This window comes from Mixophyes fleayi, chromosome 12 (assembly GCF_038048845.1).
Source record: "Mixophyes fleayi isolate aMixFle1 chromosome 12, aMixFle1.hap1, whole genome shotgun sequence".
NCBI classification, from domain to species: Eukaryota; Metazoa; Chordata; class Amphibia; order Anura; family Limnodynastidae; genus Mixophyes; species Mixophyes fleayi.
Window position 1 is genome coordinate 78,489,698 of NC_134413.1, and position 25,258 is coordinate 78,514,955.

General features: G+C 39.0%; 2 protein-coding genes across 3 annotated transcripts in view; both read left to right on the plus strand.

Moving 5' to 3' along the window:
* Positions 1-25,258, plus strand: part of LOC142108566 (NACHT, LRR and PYD domains-containing protein 12-like) — a 154,417-nt gene that overhangs the window by 55,832 nt on the left and 73,327 nt on the right. For both annotated transcript variants that reach the window (XM_075192331.1, XM_075192332.1), the window contains exons 12-13: positions 21,564-21,734; positions 24,806-24,976. In XM_075192331.1, the coding sequence (XP_075048432.1) occupies positions 21,564-21,734; positions 24,806-24,976 (342 nt within the window). The remainder of the gene's footprint in view (positions 1-21,563; positions 21,735-24,805; positions 24,977-25,258) is intronic.
* LOC142108944 (NACHT, LRR and PYD domains-containing protein 12-like) lies at positions 11,128-19,223 on the plus strand. The gene is made up of 5 exons (XM_075192917.1): positions 11,128-11,293; positions 15,009-15,074; positions 15,626-17,327; positions 18,685-18,771; positions 19,166-19,223. The coding sequence occupies exons 1-5, from the start codon at positions 11,128-11,130 to the stop codon at positions 19,221-19,223; spliced, it is 2,079 nt and encodes a 692-aa protein (XP_075049018.1).

The following is a 25,258-nucleotide window of genomic DNA, read 5'->3' on the forward strand; positions in this document are numbered from 1 at the left end:
CAATCTGATTGGTTGCTATGGGAAATACCTCCACTTTTCCTTTTTCGAAGGTTTGATCAATCTACCCCTATGACTATATAATAAGTCTGACAACGGGTCTATATAAAGTGAAAGATTCTGGGTTAATAAGTCTGACATTGGGACATTTTTGTTTTTCTTCTCTCTCTTTATTGTGAAAAAACTTTACTGAAAGAAATTTGTTTAATGCATTTTTCATCACATTCTTTAGGATGGAAATATTAATAATATTGTTTTAATGTTTTATTGAAGATTTATTAAAAATTGGAACTGCATTGGTTTATGTTCACAAGACTAGATATAAGTGACTCATTAACTTTAATTAAAACCACCTCTCTGATGAAGTCACCTGAAGTCTAGAGGAAAGGAGTTAGAAAAATATTTGATAAACGACATGAAACATTATTATGGCGACATGTGCATGCTAAAGCAACACGGGCTTCAAAGGAATGTTCGCCCTGTCTGCGGCTCTGTATTGGCAGCTTTCTTCTGGCAGCCATCACTGTTTATTGCGTCTCGCACAGCACATGTATACTAAGAAGCTGAGCTGCATGTAAAGAGCACACATACTGCCTTGTGCAGGTAAACTCTTCTCTACAACTTATTTTCCTTTATTTGTATATTTGGAAATAGAATATCTGCTGCAAAGAATTATTAAGGACTGGCGTGCTGACACATCCAATGGACTTTGTATCTGAATATGATAGGGTATTGATTTTTACTCCGATGGTTTTAGATGTGTTCCTTGAAAAGTTTAAAGGCACCGTCTATTAGATCAAAGCTGTTAGTATATTTTTGTATTTATTTATTTTTAATTTAAGTTGTTCTTATTTTATCATATTTTCATATTGGCAATGGATTAATTTTATTATACACATCTTCATATTGGATTTTTAGATACTTTATATCTGTGGATTTCACATACCCCATTTAAATTGCCGATCCCTTCTTCTGTGCTCATGTTTCTCTGTGGGATCTACATTCTAGAGTGGCTCACACTAGACACCTCACTGTCAGGGCCGTTACAACTTGCCAATAAATGCGGAGGCGCAGTGCACTCCTTTATCTGTAAATGCACCTATCTGACTGTCGGACACAAACATAGATGATCCCTACTTTGCCGTTTTGGAAAAATTAAGTTAAACCCTCGTTTCACAGTTCTGTCAATGACTGCTCTCTCCCATCTTCCCTTTTCTACTTAAGTATTGCTTGTGGCAGCCTAATTTAAGTTTTCTATAAGTCATGTGGCATAATGGAGATGTGCACTGTGTTTATTTATGTACATTTTTATTGTTTTTATTACATTTATACTTGGGCGTAAATACTCTTCTGAATAAAGTGTACCTGGATGGTGTTAACAGCGACCAATTGAAAGTATTGTTTGACGCCATGTGTGAGGATGTTTAAAAACGTATATCTTTGTGGTATAAAGGCTGTGCAGTAACTCCACTAAACTGACAATGGCCCATCTAATTTCCATGATTCCAAAAAATCCTTTAACTATCTTATCTTGCAACACAATCTAATTTTTGAGATGATGTTTAATATGATGTATATTATCCTGCGACTCTGACCACATTCTGCAAGGACCTCCTCGAACCCCCAGTTCTTCCCATCTGAGGGAGTAAAACTGTCATCCACCACGACAGTCCTATAACAAGAGGCTACTGGGCCCAGTTGTAGAATTGCAAAGTCCCCCCCCTGTCACTAGACAAACGGTGGGCAACAAGCAGGCGAACCGTCACCTATGGCCCCTTAGCCGGCTGCTCCCAATCTTATCAAAACAGAGAGAATCGACTTCCACATCACGTGACCTCCTCTCCACCGTGCAGGGAGGTGACGGGGCATACGAGGAGGAAAGAGAGTGCACTGTGCTCTCCCTCGTTCCTGTGCATGGCCCCATTGAAGGCTGGGGAGCCTCCCAAGCGGCCCTTCAGCTATTTTATGTTGCTCCTCACTGCACTAGAACCACCACATCAAAATGTTCACCTCCATTTCTTGACCATTACTTGGCCCTGCCACTCACATATTATTGGAAAGCCCAACTGTATAAAAGCACCAATATTTATTCTTTTTACATATTATGTGCAGTTAAAATGATAACTTAGAGAAAATGTTATATTATTGGCCACTGTTGTGCTTCTCCAGCCTCTCTCAATTTCCTGCCACGACCACTCTGTTACCACTGATGAGTCTTATGTAACTTCTAATATTGTAAATAACAATGGAGGGATGGATGCAAATAATTATTTAATAATCTTGTTTTGCAGATACAACCCATTATATTTTGTTGCTTTGTGCGCTTAATCTGAGCTGCAATCCCACCTTTTTCTGTTTCATAAATGAAGCTTTGTGTTCTCTTGTTATACTATAATTGAAAAGGTAACTTTGCCATCCTTGATATGAAGTGCTCAATGTATGACTTTATTCCGTTGCAGATTGGATTGGTCGCTTACCCTGTTGAACAATGGCGGAGCATCGAGGAGCAGCCTTAACCAAAGGTCAAGGTCAGTATTAGAACAATCGCTAAATATCTTCTCAGGCGCTTCAAGAAACACCAACGGCTGCCTAATACCCATCCACAAGTTCCATCACACTCTTATAGCAATTAATAAATGGGATATACTGTCTGTACTGGAGCTTTAAAAACATATAACAGGTTCTTAATGTTCTAAAACATCTTCTTCAAAGAAAGTTCATACAGTTGTTAGAATCTTCAATACAGTGTCCTCCTGAGGGAATCAATACAATACATTCCCCCTGTTTGTGTCTGCACTCACTATTCCAAAGATGTTTGAGCTCTCATCTGATTGCACTATGGTGCTGACGATTTATTATTTTATGACTCCTGCTCTCTACATTTTGAACCCTGGAATCTCACTGAACTTTTTCAATACTTTTTTTTCTACTGTTTCCCTCTTGAACACATGCCCAGAAATAAATAAAAAAAACAAAAGGTCAACAGTCCTGACATATTATAAAATAATAAAACATTAAAACATACACTACATGGCCACAAATAGGTGGAAACCCGTCTAGTTAGTATGTTTAGTCATTTTGTCCACAATCATTGCTAATAGGTGCATACAATCCAGCATATAGCCATTCAATCGCCATAGTCAAGCATTAGCAGTAGAATGATTCATACAGAAAAAGCTCAGTGTCTATCAACGTGGCACTGCCATAAGATGCCACCTTTCAACAAGTCAATTGTGCCCTCTTAGAGCTGCCCTGGTCTACTGTAAGCGCTGTTATTGTGAACTGGAAACATCTAGGAGCAACAACAGCTCAGCCGCGAAGTGGTAAGCCACACAAGCTCACAGAACAGGATCGCTGAGTGCTGAAGCATGTAGCATGTATAGATAACCTCTCCTCAGTTACAACACTCACTACCTAGTTCCAAAATACCCTTGGAAGCAACATTAGCAGAAAAACTGTTCATCGGGAGATTCATGGATTCATTTTCTATGGCCAAGCAGCTGCCACAAGCCTCAGATTACGATTCGCAATGCCAAATATCGACTGGAGTGGTGTAAAGCACACCGCTATTGGACTGTGGAGTAGTCGAAACGCGTTCTCTAGAGTGACATCACGCCTCACTATCTGGCAGTCTAACAGGCAAATTTGGGTTTGGCAGATGCCAGGAGAATGCTTCCTTCCAGAATGCTTACTGCCAGCTGTAAATTTTGGTGGAGGAGGAATAATGGCCTGGGGATGTTTTTCATGGTATGGCTTGGGTCATTTAGTTCCAGTGAATAGAAGTGTCAATTGTAGAGCTTAGAGCAACATTCTAGAGAATTGTGTGCTCCCAACTTTGTGGCAACAGTCCTTCAAAAAATGGTTTTCCGAGTTTGGTGTGGAAGAACTTAGACTGCCTCCACAAAGCTCTGACCTCAACTCCATCGAACAATTTTGGGATGGATTGGCATGCCAACTGCGAGCCATGCTTTTTTGCTCAACATTAATGCCCAACCTCATGAATGCTTTTGTTGCTGAATGTATGTGAATCCTAACAGCTATGTTCAAAAATCTAGTGAAAGTCCTTACCAGAGAGTGGAGGTTGTTATGCAACAAACGTGGGACCAACCCAGTGTTAATTCCCCTTGGTTTTGGAATGAGATGTTCAACAAGAAAATAGTTTAAAAAAAATTAAACGGTACAGACTTCAGATTTCAAACTTAAATGTTTCTTATAGGTTTGGATCTGATTACAAAGTTCTTTTTGGGATTGACAATTTTTCTTTATAATGATTATAGAAAAAAGTCGGGTAAAAGGGAATGTATGGAATGATATGGTGTATTTTATGGTAGAAAATATGGTGCCTGAAAGTTTTTTTTATATAAATCCTATTTCTGCATATGGAGATGAGATTGTTTTCTTTATAAGATTTTAAAGTTTAAATCTAATTATCAGAAATGAGCTACCTTGGCATCCTTAGCTAAGTCTCTCTGAACCATCTTTACGAGGCCTTGTGAGACTAGATGCACCCAACGTCTTGTTTGTTTAGTTTCTTGGTAACATATTCTTTGTATATGGCAGGCAGTAATTTGTTCAGATAAGAGATGTGTTTAGAGGTTTGTTTGTCTCTAAGTCTACATATGCCAAGTTTTACATGGCAAACAAAGATTAGATGAAAGTAATGTTTCAAAAGTTTGGGAAGATTAACATGACATTATAGTTCACACATCAAGTTGATTCATACCTGTAAAGAGGAATGTGTTTATATATTTTTTTTTTATAATGAAATGTTTGTATGTTTAAGAAGTGGAGCAAATAGCACACATCTATCAGCTACAGTATGTGAGAATAACAAGTTTATACCCTATATATACAATTGTAGATCATGCAGTCCCCACAGCCTTGAAAAAGACTGAAAAGGTCGAAACGCGTAGGGTTTTTATACTGGGCATTCTGACTTGTTTCCTCGTATGATATAATGTCTGATGTGGGAAGGACACAGACAGGCCTTGGAGATAATAACTTTCAGACACTCATTTCTAACAGAAAAAATTGGAGCATACCATATGTTTTTTGTAAAAGTATGTTTTAGAAAAATTAAGAATGTGGTATACATCTGTAAAGTGCCACTTCTTATATCCCATTTATTTGTTTAAAGGTCGGTATGATTCTATGCTTTGTAATTATATGTGACCAGGAGAACCTAGATATAATCAAACTCAGAAAGAATCAAATAATCAACCAATTGTTTACTATGTGTCAGTTGAAACAACATTTTTAAACAGCTTGAACAGAAACTGGTCAAAATATAAACAATTCAATATGTTTGAATACTAATGTCTACAAGGCTACAACCTAAATGTTGTGCCTTACTGATTTATATCATATATATATCACAGATGTGCTGTAATACAAAACAACCAGATATTTACTTATTATACACTAGTCCAAATTGATGGAAATGTCACATGATCATTTGTGTAGCAAAGAGGCCTATTTGCCACACCTCTCCTGTTTGGGAATAAGCAGAGACCCAAGGAGTCTGCAGGAGAAGACTGCAGAAGAGTCCTTGCACAGTAAAACTCCAAGGTAATTAGATCTAAGGGAGAGGTTTATGCTACAGTGCAGTGTGACTGATGCCAGGTAGAGACCGGTGACTAGGCAGAGTTAGGTCGCCTGGTGTCATCCTGATGGAAAGTGTGCTGTTTATCTGTGAAGTGAACAATAAAAGCACCATTTGTTCAGCAAGAAGTTGTTTGATTAATGAAGCCTGAAATAAACCTCTATACATGCATCAATCTATTTATTATTCTGCTAAAAAAGATAAAAGCAGTGAATCAACCTGGAAGACACAGCTTCCCTATACATACTCAGAGCCGAATTTAGACCTCATAGGGCCCTAGGCAAGATACTGGTTTGGGGCCCCTCCCTGAAAAAATTCATAGCACTATAGTTTTTAGCATAACATATACCCCTATTCAGGGGCTGGCTGGCAGACTTTAGCCCAGGGGGGCAAGCACATAGCACTGGCCCATAAGTAGCGGCCCATTTTTAAAGGTTGGTCTCACCGCCGGCCCTGGGAGGGCCCTCTGGGGACCGCTGGGCCCAAGGCAATTGCCTAGGTTGCCTAGTGGTAAATCCGGCCCTGTACATACTATAGAGATTTACCAAACTCTTATTATATATCCCTGCTGTGCATGTGATATAGATAAATGACCATTATTTCTTAGTAACAATGACATATTTTCTTCTTCAACTCTATTTAGATGATGCCGAGAAGTTTCATCAGTGTTTATATCAATATAAAGATTCAGAGCTAAGGATGATATATGAATATTACAAAGACGATCTTATCTACATCATGGAGTCCTTGAACACTCCTCGTCATTTCCTCAGTGAACTGAAAATATGGACTAAACTCCAGACAGAGGTATAGGAACTCTTAGCATATTTACCAATAAATGTTACTGGTTAAATAATTTTCACTATCTAAACACATTTTTTCCAAATCAAGTTCATATAGTGACACTAGAGCAATAATCTTGAAACTACAATCTAATTTTGTCAATTAGTCCTGTATTTCTTTATAAAGTAACAGCGTTTTTAAATACTTGAGATGTCATTCTATTTTAATTACTTCACCACAATTGTTATGCTTTTTACATAAGTGATAAGGAGGAAAGGGATTAAGATTAATGTCTTAAGATCACTTTCTACAGTATTTAAGGAAAATAGTTTTTTTTAACAAAAGTGATCTATTTAAAGGAAGTTTTCTGTCGGTTTTGTAGTCCATACAATGGGACTATAGCACAAAACAAAAACAAATTTCTTGCAACTTACTGCTAATTAAATAATTAGCGTATTATTTACCACTGTGAGGCTTCTCCACACCAACATGATGAAGCAAAATATAATTGTTATGATTCCTAGTGAATTCAGGAAGCGGCAACAGAAGTATAGAACCCAAGTATCTTTATTTAGGCAAAATATGCGAACAAGGATTCAGTTCATGGAATATGCAGATTTCAGGTAACAGAACAGGTGTAATGAATGGAAGAAATAGTCCACAGAAGCAACAGGTTCCAAGCAATGACAAATACAGTTTAAATGCAGGAACAAGTATATTGAGCTACCCAATTGCCAGGAGGCACAAGGCTCCAGACTAAGGAGGCAGGGATCAGGATTCCAGATTGCCAGAGGCACAAGACAGTCCAGGGAAGCAAACAGACTAGCTGAGTCCAGTGACCAGGCATAGGTCAGGGCAACAAGAGTTCAAGCAGAATCCAGTAGCCAGGCAGAGGTCAGGGTGACAAGCAAACAAGCATAGTCCAGTAATCAGGCAGAAGTCAGGGCAAAAGGCAAGCAAGCAGGGTCTGGGAATCAGGCAGAGGGTCACAACAGGGGATCACATAGCAGCAAAGCAAAGCTGGAACACAGATAAACAAGAGACAAGCAGCAGCCAGGTATAAACGATGAACTGCACAGAGCACAGATTGAGGCAGGTATTAGAAGCTGTGAGACAGGTGCAGTTCTAATCAGGTAAGGAGATTAACTCCTACATGCATGGTGTAAAGTCCAGGGGCAGAACAGTAGCACCTCTGGTGGATTTGAGGTACTGTTGCCACATACAAAGTATAAGCAGAGTCCTAACAATAGTTTGATTAATTCAGGAACAATATACCTTTGCAAAAACGTCTGGCTTTTTTGAGAAATGCAGGTCTTTGCCGTCTCTGGAATGGAAGAGATTGACTCTCTGCAAACCTGAGGTTTATAAAACACATTCAATGCCCCAGCTGCATCAATTCTTGTAATTGAGCTCTGCACAGTACTATACTGTATACCTGGATTGGTCAGAAATTAGGAGAAAACAAGTTCTGGATTTCCTGTGCAGTTGGTTGCGTGGAATGGAAAAAATATCCCTCTATGTTTCTCCAGATCCAGAGACCTTAAACAAATTACACAAGTCTTATTGGGACCTACACAAGCACACATCCCTCTGGGCCTACCTATTCCACCTACCAGGGTACATTCTATGCAACAATCGTGGACTAAGGTAGCATTGTTCTGCAACAAAAGCAGACACTTTGTCACACATTCCCCCTCGCAGCTTGTGCTTTATGAACTGAATGTTAATGGATATTTGATGATTCCATTAGGGGTAGAAGTCTCTGCAATAAATCTTTTTAATTAATTGTATTAATGTATCATGCATTAATTACTCCCTCTCAGCTCTTCAACCATTGGTATAACTTAATCAATAAATGTAGAGAGCATTTAAGCACCCTGATTACACAACTGGATTTTGGGAGAAACACAGTACAGTTACATTACATTTTCTTTTTTTTTATTACTTGTAGCTTCATTTCAGTCTTTTGGTATCCTTTCAGGTTTATCCTTTTGCCAGGCTAAGAAGCATTATCATGCTCTATTTTGTCGGTCCTCCCTGGAAGACCTGAGAACATAACTTTATTTTGCTTTACAAACTAAATTTTTAATCTTCTGCTGTTAGTAAACTGCATAGCTACACTGACCTCTGATTCTTTTTGTTATTTTTCCACATTAAAGTGGGATCTTGGTGGTAGAATATTTCTTACTCAATCATGAAAATCTCTTATAGATGCAATATCTATTCTTTGCATTTTATGCCACAATTATTTTGTGTTTGATTCACAATATTATTTGCAAACACTGGGGACTGCCATGGGCACAAGCTTTGTTCCAAGTTTTGCCAACTTATATAGGGGACTCTTTGAGGACCAATATACTTGGAAAGGCCCCTTAGGAGCAAACCTAGAAACAAACCTAATGTTGGCAGGTATGTAGACAATGATCACAAAAACCTTTAAAAAGAAGGTAGATTGCAATTATCTTAGTTATCATAGCAATTGCCTAAAACATTTGGGAAAGTATAATTTCAAAAGGTCAACTTCTGAGACTCCCAATAAATTACTTGATACAATTTTCTTCTTTTATTGAAATCCTTTAAGAATCAAGGTTACTTTGATTGCTGTTTGAATAAGAAGTTTATGGAAGTTTTTAAGATTGAATGAGACTTCTCTTTAGTATTAAAACCAAAGATGAAAAATATCAGGAATTAGGCCTCTATCTTTTCTTTGGTCTACAATTTCAAAATTAGACTCTAGATGTCATAAGTGGTTTAAAATCTGCAGCTTTTTACTATAGTATTGCATTTGATGGTTTTGCTGAAAAATAAAAAACTAATAACAATGTCTCTATTTAAACTGAAAAGGAGTAATGAATATTCTTCTCATTTAAAGCTGTCTAGATATGATTGGTTAAATGAGATGTACAGATAGAGTTTATACTTATATTGAACTATCAAAAGTAACAATAGTGATGATAGATTCTATTAGAATGGAAAAAAAAGGCTGATTGTATAAACATTCTGTTAATTGAAAAACCCAATTGTAAAGGTGTTCATTACGTTATTATACACTCTATTGCTTTGTACAATATTAGTTTAGCCCCTGTGCAGCCAGGTACATCAGTGCACACAGTGGAGGGAGGGGTGAATACACACTACAGAAAATGTCTCCTGATGCGATATCGTTAACGATTTAACCAACGACTGAGAGTCCCGATCAGCATTCTGCCTGCTGTGTACACTTTATACACGTTTTACACTATTTACCTTCAGATCTGTGCTCATCATCTGTCATAACCAACAGCTGAAAAGATGGTGACTCTGCACCCTCCATAGAGATCTATGGACGCTGCTGGTTGTAAGTGCATACACACTGCAGGATTGCCCAACATCGTTCCATCAATAATAGAGATTTTTAGTCCATTTATAAAATAAAATGAAACAATACGATGAGCTTTGGAACGATAATTGTTCATAGTTGCACTGTACACACTAATGTGATATCGGGCTGAACAGTCTTTTATCGTGTGATTGGCCCGATAATTGGGTGAAAAACCTGTAGTGTGTACCCAGCCTAACAAAAGGCTTTAGATGTGCAGCTTTCAACTATAGTACAATGCTCCACAAAGAAAGAAAATAGCTAATAAACAAGAAAAATGGTTTTCTTTCAGGCTGAAATATGGTTTAATGAATACTCTCTTTATGTGTAGATGATTGGATGGCTACTTCATCATCATCATCATCATTATTTATATAGCACCACTAATTCCGCAGCGCCATACAGAGAACTCATTTACATCAGTCCCTGCCCCAATGGAGCTTACAGTCTAAATTCCCTAATACAGACACACACTCACACAGACAGACAAAGAGGGAGACAGATAGAGAGGGAGAGACTAGGGTCAATTTTGATAGCTGCCAATTAACCTACTAGTATGTTTTTTGGAGTGTGGGAGGAAACCGGAGCACCCGGAGGAAACCCACGCATACACAGGGAGAACATACAAACTCCACACAGATAAGGCCATGGTCGGGAATCTAACTTATGACCCCAGTGCTGTGAGGCGGAAGTGCTAACCACTGAGCCACTGGATTGTTCTACTTGAATGGATTAACAGTGAACTGGAATATAAATAACATTGTTTCCTGCTAAATCTACTGATGATTTGCATACTGGTGAACTGATTTATTTGCCTCTAATGGACTTTGATTCCCGGTTAAATGAGAAGAGCATATAGGAGACCTATTTGTCTATATTGACTTCTCTGTGTGTTTAATCATAGATAACTAAAATTGATTCTACACAGAGCTACCGTTTGTTTTTTTAAATATCTGGAGGATACACTGCTTGGGGGGGTAATCAAGAAAGAAGGACAGCTTTTATGCTAATAATCCCTGAATTTGGAGTTTTATATTTTTGTTGTTTGCTTTTTCTATTAATCTGGAATTGGAAGCCCAATTTTGAGCTTGTAGTTACAAAGCACATGAGCTCACTATATATGCAACATAAAAGGCTATACACCACATTTTGTATATATGAAGTTTCTCTGCTGAACAATTAAATACATTATTTAATGAATGAATTACTCATATCACCAAAACAAGAAAATTAGTATGGCCAAGGGGCTGAATACCTCTGCAAATAATCGGTTAAATTACAATGACCTATAATGTTTCCTTATAATTTGTTGGCAGTTGTCTCAAATACTTATAAAGTGGCAAATTTGATTTCTGTGATCTTGTTTTCTACCTAGCACTATTTGACAATGAAAGAAGATCTTGGTGACTCTGTATTTGCTGAGACGTTGGTACATGATATTTTGGAAGCAGGAAGAGAAGCTGTGATAGGATTCTGGAAATGTCTCTATGCTCTAAAGGCCAATCAGTCACCTCCTAATTTACTGGCAGTACTGGATGAAATCATTCAAAGAGGTAACTGTAGATATTGTGGACGATTTTAGAAAAAGTGTGCTTAATTAAAATTATTACATACACCTTTCTAGCACTGGGTAGCACCCTCCTTTATCCCCAGAACAACCTGAATTTTTCATGGCATGGATTCAACAAGGTGCTGGAAACATTTATGGCTCATTTTGCAAATCTCCCATTCCACCACCTCCCAAAAGTGTGCTATAGGATGGAGATCTGGTGACTGTGGCTGTCGTTGGAGTAACTGAATTCATTGTCATGTTCGTGTTTTCTGACATGGCGCATTATCCTGCTGGAAATAGTCATTAGAAGATGCGTAGACTGTGGCCATAAAGGCATGCACATGGGCAACAACCATACTTAGGCTTTGGCATTTAAACAATGTTCAATTAGTATTAAGGGGCCTAATGTGTGCCAAGAAATCCAAGTCCATGAAAATGCAGGATATCTGCAGTTTCGTAGATATTCAAACCACCGCGTCTGTCGCCATAAATCATTCCATTCATTTAGAAATCACATTTCTTCCCCATTCTGGTGTTTGGTCTGAACAACAGCTGGACCTCTTGACCATGTTTGCATGCTTTTATACATTGAGTTGCTGCTACATGATTGGCTGACTAAATATCTGGATGTATGAGACATTGTACAGTAGTATGCTATATGGGAGAGAGGTATATGATAGCACACAGAAAAATTGAGGTGAGTGACATAAGCATAGTGGATATTGTACCGTGTCTCACTTGTTTTGCTCATTGCAAATAGCCTCCATTACAGTATGTTTAACTCTAACTATAGTTAAAGTGGCATTGCCATCTAGAGCATTTATGGCTAACCTGTGACACTCCAGGTGTTGTGAAACTACATGTCCCAGCATGCTCTGCCAGCTAACAGCTAGTTATCTACTGGCAAAGCATGCTGGGGCTTGTAGTTTCACAACACCTGTAGTGTCACAGGTCGGCCATCACTGATCTAGATTGTACATGCTTACTAAAAAACTCAAATGTGCTACAACTTTCTAGTATTGCATGTACCTTGTAATATGCAGACCATTCAGGCTCATTGGGGCAACATCAAAGTGTTTTGTGGAGCACATCGGATGCACTATGTTAATAGCTTAAGTCTGTGGGTAAGTAATAGTCAAGATTCAAAATAGGAAATACCACCAGGGACGTCCAACAAGGGTATAAGAATCTCTCGGGTGTGGTGTGTTATGGGGCAAAGTTTCTCTGGGAGCTAATGTAGTCTGAAATAGCCAAATTAGTTCATAGGGTCAGGAAGATTTCTTGATTTTATGTGGCAAAATACAAGGCAGATTCTGGTCCAGTAGCTTAGTGCAATTTCACATGGCTAATTCGATGAGAGCTATGTTGCACAGCCCAATTGTCAGTTATGCATTACACATCATGCTACACAAAACACCCATAATACATTTCCCCATACCTTCCACATTACTATACATTTTTTAAAAAAACTGAATACAGTTGGAGAAGATTGCTTCAAATCATACCTGCAGCTTTTCTGTAGAGCTTTACCAAGACTGTCTTGCTATGTTACTGAACTGCCGTTGTCTACATATGACTATGCAACAGCTTCCTAATTCAGATCTGGCTCAGTAACGCAGCCAGAGGATAGGATCTGGCACATTTGCTATATGAACTAGCCTCGATCAATATGCCAAGAAACTAGGATTGCATGTATGCTTGTCAGGAAAAAATACAATCTATATAAGGGATTTCTTTATGTCAAAGCAGATCGAATCTTTGGCTACGTTTTCCCTGATACTCTTCCACTCATCAGGGTCCAGAGTCTCCCCCATGTCCTCCTCCCATTTGAGCTTGTGGGAATCTTTTGCAGTTTGATAAGGCAAAAGCAACAGCCAATTTTTTTTAGAAATGAATCCTTTAGAAAATGATCTATGTAAGCAGAGGGCTTTGTATAAGATTTTTCCTAATCTTTAAATAATAATTGAGAGTGTAATAGTGTTTGAGACACAGTATAAGGTCCTTTCCAGGTGATATAGGTGTCCTAATATCCTCGCTAAAATGTACCCTGGGAACTCTAACTTATGTTGGAGGTGGGGTTCGGGTGTCAGGACACCGCTACATATCTGGTGGGAATGTTCATCCCTGAGACCCTTCTGGGATGGTGTCATAGCAACTTCAAAAGAAATCTTAAAAACGGAAGTTCCAGATGATCCAGGTTTTTGGTTATTAAACCAGACAAAGTCTTCGATATCAATATACAAAAAATCCTTGCTAAAGAATTTAAATAGTGCCGCAAAGGCAGTAAATCCCGTTCATTGGAGATCCTCCTCTCCTCCAACCCTGAAGGAATGGCTTAATCGTATTGAATCCTATAGATACATTGGATGACTTGGTTCTTAGTTCATCCGATAAGTTTAAGGACTATTGTTCCATTTGGTTTAGATGGTTAGAATTCCAAGGGACAGATAGATACGCTGCCTTAACTAGATGAGCCTCCTTCTGTTATTCCATTGAATTGCATCTAGTGCTCATTTTTGACTGGATTTTTGCTCTTAGGGCCCTTCCCCTCCCTTCCTACCCCTTTGATTCCCTCTTTCTCCCTTTCTCTCCTCTTTTCATCTTCTATCTCGCTCTCTTTTCTTCTCTTTCAGAACCGTTGAGTAATACTAATGTTTAGCTTACAGATGCAATTACAAAGGCGAAATGTAAAACCAATAGTTACATGTGGGTTTATTTAACGCTAGAATGAACAACATTTATCGTGGTTTTGTTTCCCATGTATTTTGATAAATTGACATTACATATGATTGCCCTTGTTCTTTACGAATGTATTTCTGCAATTGTATTCAATAAAAAGATATTGTATAAAAAAATAAAAAATATAATTGAGATGAGCAGGTTTCCAAAATATAATATTCCTATTTTTTATTAAAAATATATTATGCATAGATACAGCCATACTGGACGAAGCAGACATACACCCAGGGTTTGAAATGCCAATTGACAATCTATATTTGATTAAGTCATTCTTTTATAGAAAATGTTATTCATCATTACATTAAAACACACCTTCCCAGCTTACATCACTGCTGCCACTTTAAGTCTCTATCATTGCCATAAACATTAATTATCATTTGCCAAACCAAACCTTCTGGCCTATAATAAGACTGACATCATATCATTAATCCTCCTTAAAAATGACATATCCTTGGAAGGGCTTTTGGATAGGTCATCTCAATCTTTTTTAAGCAACAATGTCCTTGGCCTTGTCTGGCCATTGTGAAATAAAGGAAATTTACTAAAAACCTGTTCCTTGTTGTTTTTGTTCTATTATGTAACATGTTATTGTGTTATTGTATAATATATAGAGTGAAGTTCAATTCTTCTTCCTTCTTAAAAGTACAGGTACCAATCTTAGATTAGTTCTATATATTAGTAATATACGGGCTTATATGTATTTCTTTTAATTGTATTTATTATTACTTTGACAGCTTCCAGCATGAAAGGTGGAATCAGGGCTTGAGCCAAACATACATATACAGGTGTCTAAGTTGTAAAAATTGGTAGAAGCAGGAATTAGGGAATAGGCGTGCCTGAATATTAACAGGAAGAGCAGTAGATGAAGGTTGTATACAACACGGTACTCAAACCCAAAAGCAAAAGTGTCAACCATTCCAAAGTTATATTTGTTTTGCCTTTCAGATGTAAAATATTAAATATATTCTTCCATTTAGGTGACACTTTGGTGGAGAAGATACTAACGAATGAACATGGATACAAACTGACTCCAGAACTAAAAGGTAAATAAATATTTTGATAATTATGGTAATATGTTCCAACCCTGAGATATTTATTAAACTGGGTTTTGTCTTGACTTTTATTTTTTATTCAGACCTTCAGTTCCACTTAGTTTAAAAAGAACAATGAAAAAAAAAAAATATTGTAAAAATATGCAATAGATACTGTACATAAAAATAAATTGACTATTGAAAAATGTTTTAATCAAAGAATATCCTGAGATGGTGATAACAGAAGGAGGATTGCTGTGGTGCATGCGGAAATCATTGCTGGTGAGACCTGAAGAAATCTTACCGCCAATACTGCTTTTGTCAACGGTGGCCCCTTGATGTAGAGGACGAAGCCCTAACACCAGCGAAAAAAAACGAGAGATAGCACTTTTCACCCCTTAATAAATAGACCTTAATGATGGATAACATTTCAGATGATTCTTATAATTTTTTTTATTTTAACGTGAGAGCGAAACTTGAATTAGGAAGAAGAATACATCATGAATCATGAGCTTTATCATTTTGTTATGTTTAGATTTATTTTCTACTTTATATCATTTTAGATATTCAGGAAAAGCACAAGCAACATCTTCTGGAGAAAGCTCAGTATCTAGTGGAACACAGACCCCCGAGATCTACACGGGAAGAGCAAAGTTTCTACATTACTGAGCGTTATGTGAACATGATTGTTGTCTCCACCGATCATTTCAGACAGCGATCTCAACACGAGCTCATAGAGACTGGGAGAAACCATGAGGATATAGTGAAAAGAGAACGTCTTATGTTGGAACATATAGCTCTTAACAAGCTGTTCCGCTGGTCCTGCCAAAAACAATGTGAGCCAAGTGTAGTGATGGTGAGCGGAGTACCGGGAATAGGGAAGACCACACTGATGCAGAAGTTTGTCTATGACTGGGTGACTGGAAAACTCTATCAGAGATTTTCTTTTGTCTTCTTCTTCAAATTCCGGGAACTCAACAGACTGGATAAGGTCAGCTTGGAGACTATGATCCTTCAACAATATCCATATCTTCAGGTTCAGCTTGAAAATATCTTACAGGATCCAGAGAAACTGCTCTTTATATTTGATGGCTTAGATGAAAGTATTCACTCAATCGATTTCAGTTCAGATCATTTGGACATAAATCCTCAATGGACAGAATGCAGTAGCGTGATTGTGGTTCGTTTAGTACGAAAATCTCTTCTCAAAGGGTGTTCTGTACTAATAACCAGTCGCCCCACCAAACTGACATCAACTGATTCTGGTGCTTTCCAGCGAATAACTGAGATCATGGGGTTCTTCCCTAAAGAAAGACAAATGTACTTTGACATATTTTTCCAAAATAAAGAATTATCAGAGAAGGCGTTTCATTATGTGAGGGAGAATGACACACTTTACACTTTCTGTTACATCCCATCGTACTGCTGGATCATCTGTACAGTATTATCAATGTGCTTCAAAGGCCAACCATCTAACAGTGAGCAGCTGATGTCATCATTGCCCAAAACAGTGACACAACTCTTTGTGACTTTTGTTGCCAACATTCTGTCCAATCACAACCAGGACAAGCGTGGTGCTCGGGAGCTGATGACGTCAATTGGGTGGATGGCAGAACATGGAGTAATGAATCACATCATTGTATTTGATGAACGAGATCTGGGATCATTCAATGTAGACACTTCCTCACATCTCTTGTCAAGTTTTATGATGGAATCTGATCAACCTCCTAATGTGACCTTCTCCTTCTTACATCTCACCCTCCAGGAGTTTTTAGCTGCTCTGGTCCATTATCTGGACTATTCTCCTGAGAAGTTGCAGAGTTCACTTAATAAAGAATTATATACAGATGGACGAGCTGAAATAGTTCTCCGCTTTCTTTGTGGTTTTTTAGATATTTCTACAAGATCCATTTTGAGATGTTTAGGAGAATTTTCTACTAAATCTTTGAAAGATGTAACCAGTTGGTTACAGAAATCTCTTGTTTGTGTCCAGAAGGATGAAAATGTTGATATGGGAAAATTTCTGAATATATTTGCCTACCTTTTTGAATCTCAGAATAGGAGTTTAGTAAAAGAATGTTTGGGGTCAAATAGAAATTTAACATTTAAGAGTGTCAGTCATCTAACACCTGTTGACAGCACCGTGTTAGCTTTTGTCCTCAAATCCTGCGTTCAGACGAACAAGCTTGATCTAGACAACTGTAAAATTCAGACTGAATGCTGGCAAGGACTGGCCCCAGTTCTACACACTATCAAGCAGATCAAGTAAGATTTTATAAGTTATATATTTGGAGGAAGCTGTTTGTTTGATTATATGAATATTTAGAACTTTAGAATATTTTTATACTACAAATGTGTTTCAAACAAATGATACAAATTATGCCTCATATATGGATAACTACCAAAATAAACAAAACACTTAATCTAATAAGTGTATTTTAAATCAGGCACTCCCCGCAGTTGTCGTTTCTTAAATAAATGAGAAAACAACATCCTATGATGCTTAGTGTCAAAAGTAGAGTAAGCCAAATTGCAAACGTTTTGTCTAATTTGGACTTTAAGAGAGTGGAACTTGTTGGGGCATATTTGGCAAAAGATGACTGCTAAAACCTTGGCTAAGATGATGACCGCAGAGTAGTTGGAAGGATAGAGGGAGAGAGACTGGAGTCAGGGGCGGGCTGGGCCACTCAGAATCTTAGCTGTTAGGGCCGGCCGGCAGATGTTACTCTCTCTTCCGGGGGGCGGCCGGCCGCCCCCCGGAAGCATACAGGCGATAAATGTGATGTGGCCGCACAGGCGGCCGCATCACTTGACACGTGATGCGGCCACGTCATCAATGACGCGGCCGCATCCCGTGTCATGTGATGCTGCCGCCTGTGCGCCCCCCCCCGGGCTGACATCAGCCAGCCCGCGCCTGACTGGAGTCTGGACTAGAGACTGGAGTCTTTGAACCACCATTAAAAAAGTCAGATGTTGAAATTTCTCATGGAATAAAGCTGTTGTATTCTTCAACTAGAGCTCTAGCCACTTGTAGAATCTTCGTCGGGGGCAAGCAAAGCTTTACTGGTGGCATCTTATGGCCTAATACCCTTTTTATTATTGGATGACAAGCCTTAACTCAGGCAAAAATTTCTAGTTTTGCATGAGAAAGTTTTATTTTTCACTGCACCCAACTCAAAAAAAGGGTTAATTCTAGAGAAAGAACTGATTTATCTGGCACTAACCCTGTTTTCGCCAAGTATCCCCATCCCCAAAGAACTATATGTGGACTTTAACAAGTAAATTTAACCCCACACCACAACTTAATCAGTATCCTTTATGAGGTAACTTTACCACAGTTTTTGCCCTGCAAGCACAATGTAAGCGAGGAGAGAATGTGGAAAAGAAGACTTTGGGCAGCTTGCGCGGTAAGCTAGCGGCGGAAGTTATCTCTGATGAGAAATGTCTCACCAGAACAGCCACTGCGAGATAAATGCAGCGAAAATAGATTTACTGTTATTATTGTGATAAGTGGAGATAAAAAAATGATAGTGTTGAAATTGGGGGCAGTTTCATAGATAGACCTGTATATGAGTTTATTTACTCTCAGCGTAACGTAATCTCTTACACGTTTATTTTTCAGTCTCACTGGCACCGACCTGAAGGATTCGAATATTCACGTCATAGCGTCTGCATTAATTCATTGTAAGTGCAGAATCCAACACCTGATGTAAGTTTCCGTTTCCCAATTCCAATTCTGTGGCCTTCTCTAATGTTGTGTTCCCCTCTGTGAAACCTACAATCCGCTGTTTTTGTCCAAAGTTTTGTTAATGTTGTCTGTTATTCACTGAACCATAGCTGTATGCATCTTAAACAGCTCAATTTGAAGTGTTTTTTTTTAGCTTTGATTACAATGTTAAATGTATTGGCTAGTGACCACTAGTTGTATATTTCAACTAATCATCTGGCTCCCTAAGATGGTTTCTCCCATGGGTTTAGGAAAATAATTTGTCTCAGGTGGCTCCATTCTAAGGGTGGCAGATACAAATTTATCACCTCATCTCCTGGCCTCCAGCTTTCTGTTCTCCACCTCCCTTAACATTCCAGTGATTATATGATTACAGGAAGGAGGACAATGATGACAAGAGTAACCTGCGTTCTTTCTTGGATTTACTAAAGTAGAGAGAAAGTATTTTCCTCCACCTCACTCAACTTTTCTCATGGTGCTCACACTTAATACGCAGACAGGGAACTGGAGCATCATGAGAATGGAGACGCCACCAGAAGTGCCAATATATGTGGCAGAAAGAGGCAGATCGGCCCTGTGGCTCTTACTACTCAAGAGGTCTGAGGGCGCCACTTGCTGACTAGCTGCTGGGTAGTATTATCAGTAATACCACAAGCCTAACCACTCGGGAGCATGGAGGTCAACCTGGCCACAACCCGGCTAACGGTTATTTGTTAACCTTTGTTACTTTATTACTGGGATGGTCCTGTATTTTATCGAATCGGTTTTTCCACTATGTGAGTAGAGAAGTGGCACAAAACAAACATTTGTCTCATGCTGTGGCCAGGGTCGGTGGAAAGTCCATTGGCGGAGAAGCACACACTCTCCACACCCACATGTGTTACAACCTTATATCGCCACCACTGCCTCTTTCCTTAACTCATTGCAGTGAAACAATAAAACCCTTTATTCCCCCTAGTTTCCCCCAAAAATATAGACTGGAGAGCTGAGAGTCAATACTGGGCGTGGAGTAGTTTACTCATGGGTTCAACGTTGATTAGGATGTGAATGTACTGTAAAATCACTGTAAAATCACGCATAACATGGCTGTCAGTTTGTCGCATGACATTAGTATTGCGTGGAATGGCAATGTAGTGTAAACTGTCACATAGAAGTCTATTTATTAAAGGAATAAAAATCCTTTCTCTGGCAAAAACAATTGTTTTCACTGGAAATAGGGCTTCTGCCTAATTAGCAAAAGTGACCCCTGGTGTCAGCTATCGCTGGCAGAAGTTGTCGCTGAGTGTCTTTGGCAAAGCTTGGGATAGCCTATTTAACAAAGACAGTATAGCTGCTATCGTCTTATCACCATCTCAAGATAGCGATAGCCAGGGAAAAACAATGGAAAAAATTGTTATTCAAATAAAGCATTTTTTCTAAAGTTACATATATTTTACATTTTTTTTGTTCTAAATATTACTTATTTTGCTCAATTTTCTTAAAAAAGTGTATGCAGTGAAAGTGGTAAATAATAATATAATATAAATACATAGATGTAAAACCTCTGCATGATAATATAAATGTGTGTATATGCAGGGCTGGGGGAATGCTCAGATGAGCAGGGGTTATTAAGGAGATAAGGAAGGTGATAGTTCTGCCCCTGAGAGTGTGGGTATTGTGTGGCGTGACAGTATAGTGTATATTTGCATAGTGTGGGTGTCAGTATTGTGTGTGTTGACATTCACAAATGTGGGGCCTTGTGCTGTACCCATTGCGGTGCCCTTCCCTATTCAATAGATTATCTCACTCCGCTCTTAGATTCTTTCTCCTCTCCAGCACTCCTTCTTCTCCCCATCTCTTTGTTTTTCTCTCCCTCTGGTTCTCTTTCCTCTACAACACTACTCACTTCTCTACTCTCTATCATACCATAACCATAATACACAATTATCATCATATCAGTGATACCCTAGAGCTGATGGTTCCACTGTAGCCATTAAGCACAGGCCCCTCTGTGACACAAGGTTCTGTGTGGTGGTACTTCCCAAAGCTGGCTCTGGATGCCTGTTTGGTGTAGGTTATGGCATAGTATGGGTGGTCATGTCACATTGGAGGCATTGCATGTCCCCCAGGGGCTTGCCTAGCATCATTGAGGTGCTACACTGCTCCTAACATCCTTCCCTTACCCTCCCCCAAAACACCCCTTCATTGCTGGGCTCACCAGTGGCGGGTGCTTATGGCACCAGCTAACAAGACACTTTTCCCAACTGTATTGCTGTCAGAAGTTGCTGCAAAGGGATAAAATGCTTATTGCTTAGGAGTTTGGTGTGCAAATCCATTACTTTACACCTAAATTGAGACCATTTGTGAATGGAGGAGGACTGGTATTTGTATGTCATCTTTTAGTCTCTTTCTTTGCCCCCTTCACTTGACCCTTTGGGGGCAGTCCTTTTCTTTGGCATTCTACCAGCAAGATTTCAGTTTAGGGTAGAGAATCCCATTATGGAGTTGCATTCGTCGACCTACCAACTTATCTTTTGTTTTCTACCGATGTTGTGCATTTAGATTGCAAACAAAAATGGCCATAGGGCTGGTTGAAATGTTGTAAGTAAATAATTTACTTCTGTGAGTGTCCATCTAAATCTCAAATGAGTTGAAACAAAATGTACTAATTTTCTAACACTAATAGAGCAACTATCCTTGTTTTATGCACTTTTTGTTTTCAGTTTTCTATTTCGTTAAGGTACAAGCGGCAACAAACAAAAACCTAATCTATTTATTCTGGTTATCTCTTACAGTTTGAATAACAATGATCTGACAGACAGTTGCTGCTCCCAGCTGGCATCTGCTATAAGAACTAACCAGTCCCTGAGTATACTTGACATGTCTGGTAACCATCTGGGAGGTCCTTACTTCTTTGAGTTGGTGACAGCTCTGTCCAGTCCAACATGCCGGATACAGGAATTATTGTGAGTATAACGGATCTGTACAGAAATGACACAAAGTAGCTCAGGTATTAAATTAGTACATGTGCTCAATTCAGTCCATGTGGTTCAATTTATCTCTTAATGTAAAATGAATCCAAGCCGTCTGTCACGTCCAAAGTTGAAGATTCAGATCCCCGGGGTCTGTCTGGTATAACACTACTCAGCACAAAGGCGCGGAGTTTAACAAGGCAGGTTGTCTTCTCCTGGGACGCCCGCAAGGAGGTATGGACTTTGAAGTCTCTGCAGCCCAGGTCATGGTCCTCTGAGTGAGCACTAGGCGAGACCTGTTTAGGAGAGTAAGACACAGGTGACAAACTGCTGAAGAATACCACTGAGAGAGGTCACTAGAACAGTAAGCAGAGTGCAGGAGGTAATAGCCGACAGTTGACAACGAGTAGAACACGGGCAGGTGAAAGTCTACAGAGGAGTTCCATAAAAACAGCGAGCGCGAGAGTCACTGGAGCAGTGAGCAACACACAGGAGTTGGAGATCTGCGGACAGGTAAGTAGTGCAGGTATATGCTGGCGAGCACTGGGAGCCACGACTTGAACTTCCAAGGGAATGGACACAAAGAACAGGCACCTGGCTGCAGTGTCAGGTGCCTTAAATATCCCGTGGAGGAGAGGGAGTCAATTGCAGCAGAGATTGTAAAAGAAATGCGACTGCCATCAGGAGATCGAGAGGAGTCCTGTTTGGAGCCGTAAGTATGCTGGGACCTGACCGTGGGCCTGTCCTGTGACACCTTCAATATACACTTCCTTCCAACTTCCAAGGTTGCAACAATTCTTCAAAATGTCAATTGTACTCCAGCTGTACAAATTTATAAAATAAATATAAAGGAGAGAAGGTCCCCTCTAGTGTAATAAATTCATAGATTCTATATAAATATAAAAGCACCAAATAATCTTGTACTAAAGTATAAATTAAAAACAGGCTTATCTGAAAATACTGTTTGATTGGTCTGTGGTTTTTTTCTCTCTCTTTAGTGGAAAGGTGGCATGTCCTTGTTAGCTTGAGGAACATGCAAAAACTAAATAGACAATATAGTGTAGTATAGTAATGATACGTTTAATATAATAGAGATATAAAATATGCATACATCCCGGATGTAATCGTCTTAACGGTGTAGGTGTCAAGCGTGTCGGGGTTCTCGTCACCATTAAGACGTACCCAACCCGTACATCCAAAGAATTAAATAAATTGTATCTGGTAAATGCACAGAGTCCTCATTAGATGTTAAGAAAGTTCAAGGTTAGTCTACTCTACCCCACATAAGAGTAGAATCGGGTAGATATATATATATATATATATATATATATATATATATATATATATATAGTGATCAGATATCCTCCTGTAGGGAAAGAGTCAGAGCCCTCCTCTTCTCACTCATTTTATGTCCTGTCTCCAAGGACTCATGATCCTTCCTCCTCATTTATTCTCTCCAGGATGCTGAAAAATAATTGACAAAACTTGCTTCTCCACTGAGACTGCACTCGCAAAAGTGATCAATAGTCTACGTACAGCAAAGTCTAAGGGTCACTTCTCCATACTTATGCTCCTGGACCTCTCTACTGCTTTTGACATGTTGATCACTCTCTTCTCTTGCATATCCTTCACTCCATTGGCCTTTGTGACACTGTTTTTTTTCTGGTTCACTTCCTACCTATTGATTTGCTACCTTAGTGCCTCTACCTTTGGCACTCCCTCCCCTCCCTTCTCACTATCTGTTGGGGTTCCTCAGGGCTCTGTCTTTTGCCCTTTGCTTTTCTCACTGTGCTCTTTTTCTTTTGAGGAAAAAATGTGCTCATTCAGCCTCCAGTACCATCTCTATGCTGATGACACACAAATCTACCACTCCTCCCCTGATCTCTCCCCTTTTGTATTATCTTGTATGACCAATTGTCTCTCTGCTATCTCCACATGGATGTCCCAACGCTACCTAATACTCAACATGTCCAAAACAGAGCTTATTATCTTCCCTCCTGCCAGAGTCACCACCTGCCCTCAAATCTCCCTCACTTTCAATAACACTACAATTTCCTCAGTCTCCCAAGCCCGCTGCCTTGGTGTCACTTGACTACGCCCTTTGCTTTATTCCTCACATCAAGATTCTCTCTCAGTCTTATCGACTTCACCTTAAAAACAGTGCCAGAATACGCCAACATGCTATTAAAACTCTTATTCATTCTCTCATCATCTCCCATCTTGGCTACTGCAACCTCCTGCTATCTGGCATTCCTGACACCCATATATCCACACTTCAATCCATCCTAAATGCTGCTGAAATACTGATCTTCCTCTCTCACCGCTCCACATCTGCTGCACCACTTTGCATATCCCTAAACTGGCTCCCTGTGTCCTCCAGAATCCAATTAAAATTACTCACCCTTACCAACAAATCCTTCAACAACACCAATACTTCAAACATCTCAAATCTCATACCAAAATACTCTCCCTCCTGCCCTCTTAGATATACCTCTGATCTGCGCCTTGACTCATCTCTGGTAACCACCTCTCAACTCCCTCTACAAGACTTCTCCCGTGCTGCTCCCTGCTCTTATGGAATTCCCTACCATGCCCAATCAGACTTTCCCACAGCCTTCAAATCTTCAGAAGCTCTTTCAAAACCCATCTCTTTATTAGAAGTGACCTTATCCCTGATAACACTAATCACACTAATACACCCTCACAACTCTCCCAATCTCCACTCTGAGACACACTCGCTCCTCTTGTTTCAGCTATGCCCTCTTCCACTTAGAATGTAAGCTCTCTAATGAGCAGGGTCCTCCATACCCTTTGTTTTCATGTCTGCATTTATTTTGTTTACCATGTATGTCCTTGTTTTATGTATGTATTGTTTTCCCTACTGTACGGCGGTGAGGAACACTGTGGCGCCTTACAAATCTACGATAATAATAACAATAATAATTATGTAATAATCTTGCAAAACTAGTTGTGCCAACTTATTTTGATTTTGAATATATGTGTATGTATGTAACAGTACAAAAAAAAAGAAATAAAAATCTATTTATTCTAATTTTCTTTAACAGATTGCATGGCAATATGCTGACAGCCAGTTCCTGCTCCCAGATGGCACCTGAAATAGGAAAAAATCAGTCCCTGAGAAAAGTTGATCTGTCTCATAACAATCTGGATGGTTCACACTTCTATTTCTTAGCGACAGCTCTGTCCAGTACATCATGCAGGATAGAGGAATTACTGTGAGTATAACGGGAGAGTACTGGTAAGAAGTCTGACATTTGTGATTACTATTCATGTTATTTTTTTCCTCATTAGTTCTGCATTATTTTTAAAAGAACATTTCGATGAGGGAGAAGTGATGGATGTATATATATATATATATATATATATATATATATATATATATATATATATATATATATACAGTAAAGGAAAAGAGTGTAGGCGCCTTATAAATGAAATCAGAAAAGTCCACTGGTATATGCGTACCAGAGAGAGGTGAATAAATATACACTTCAACA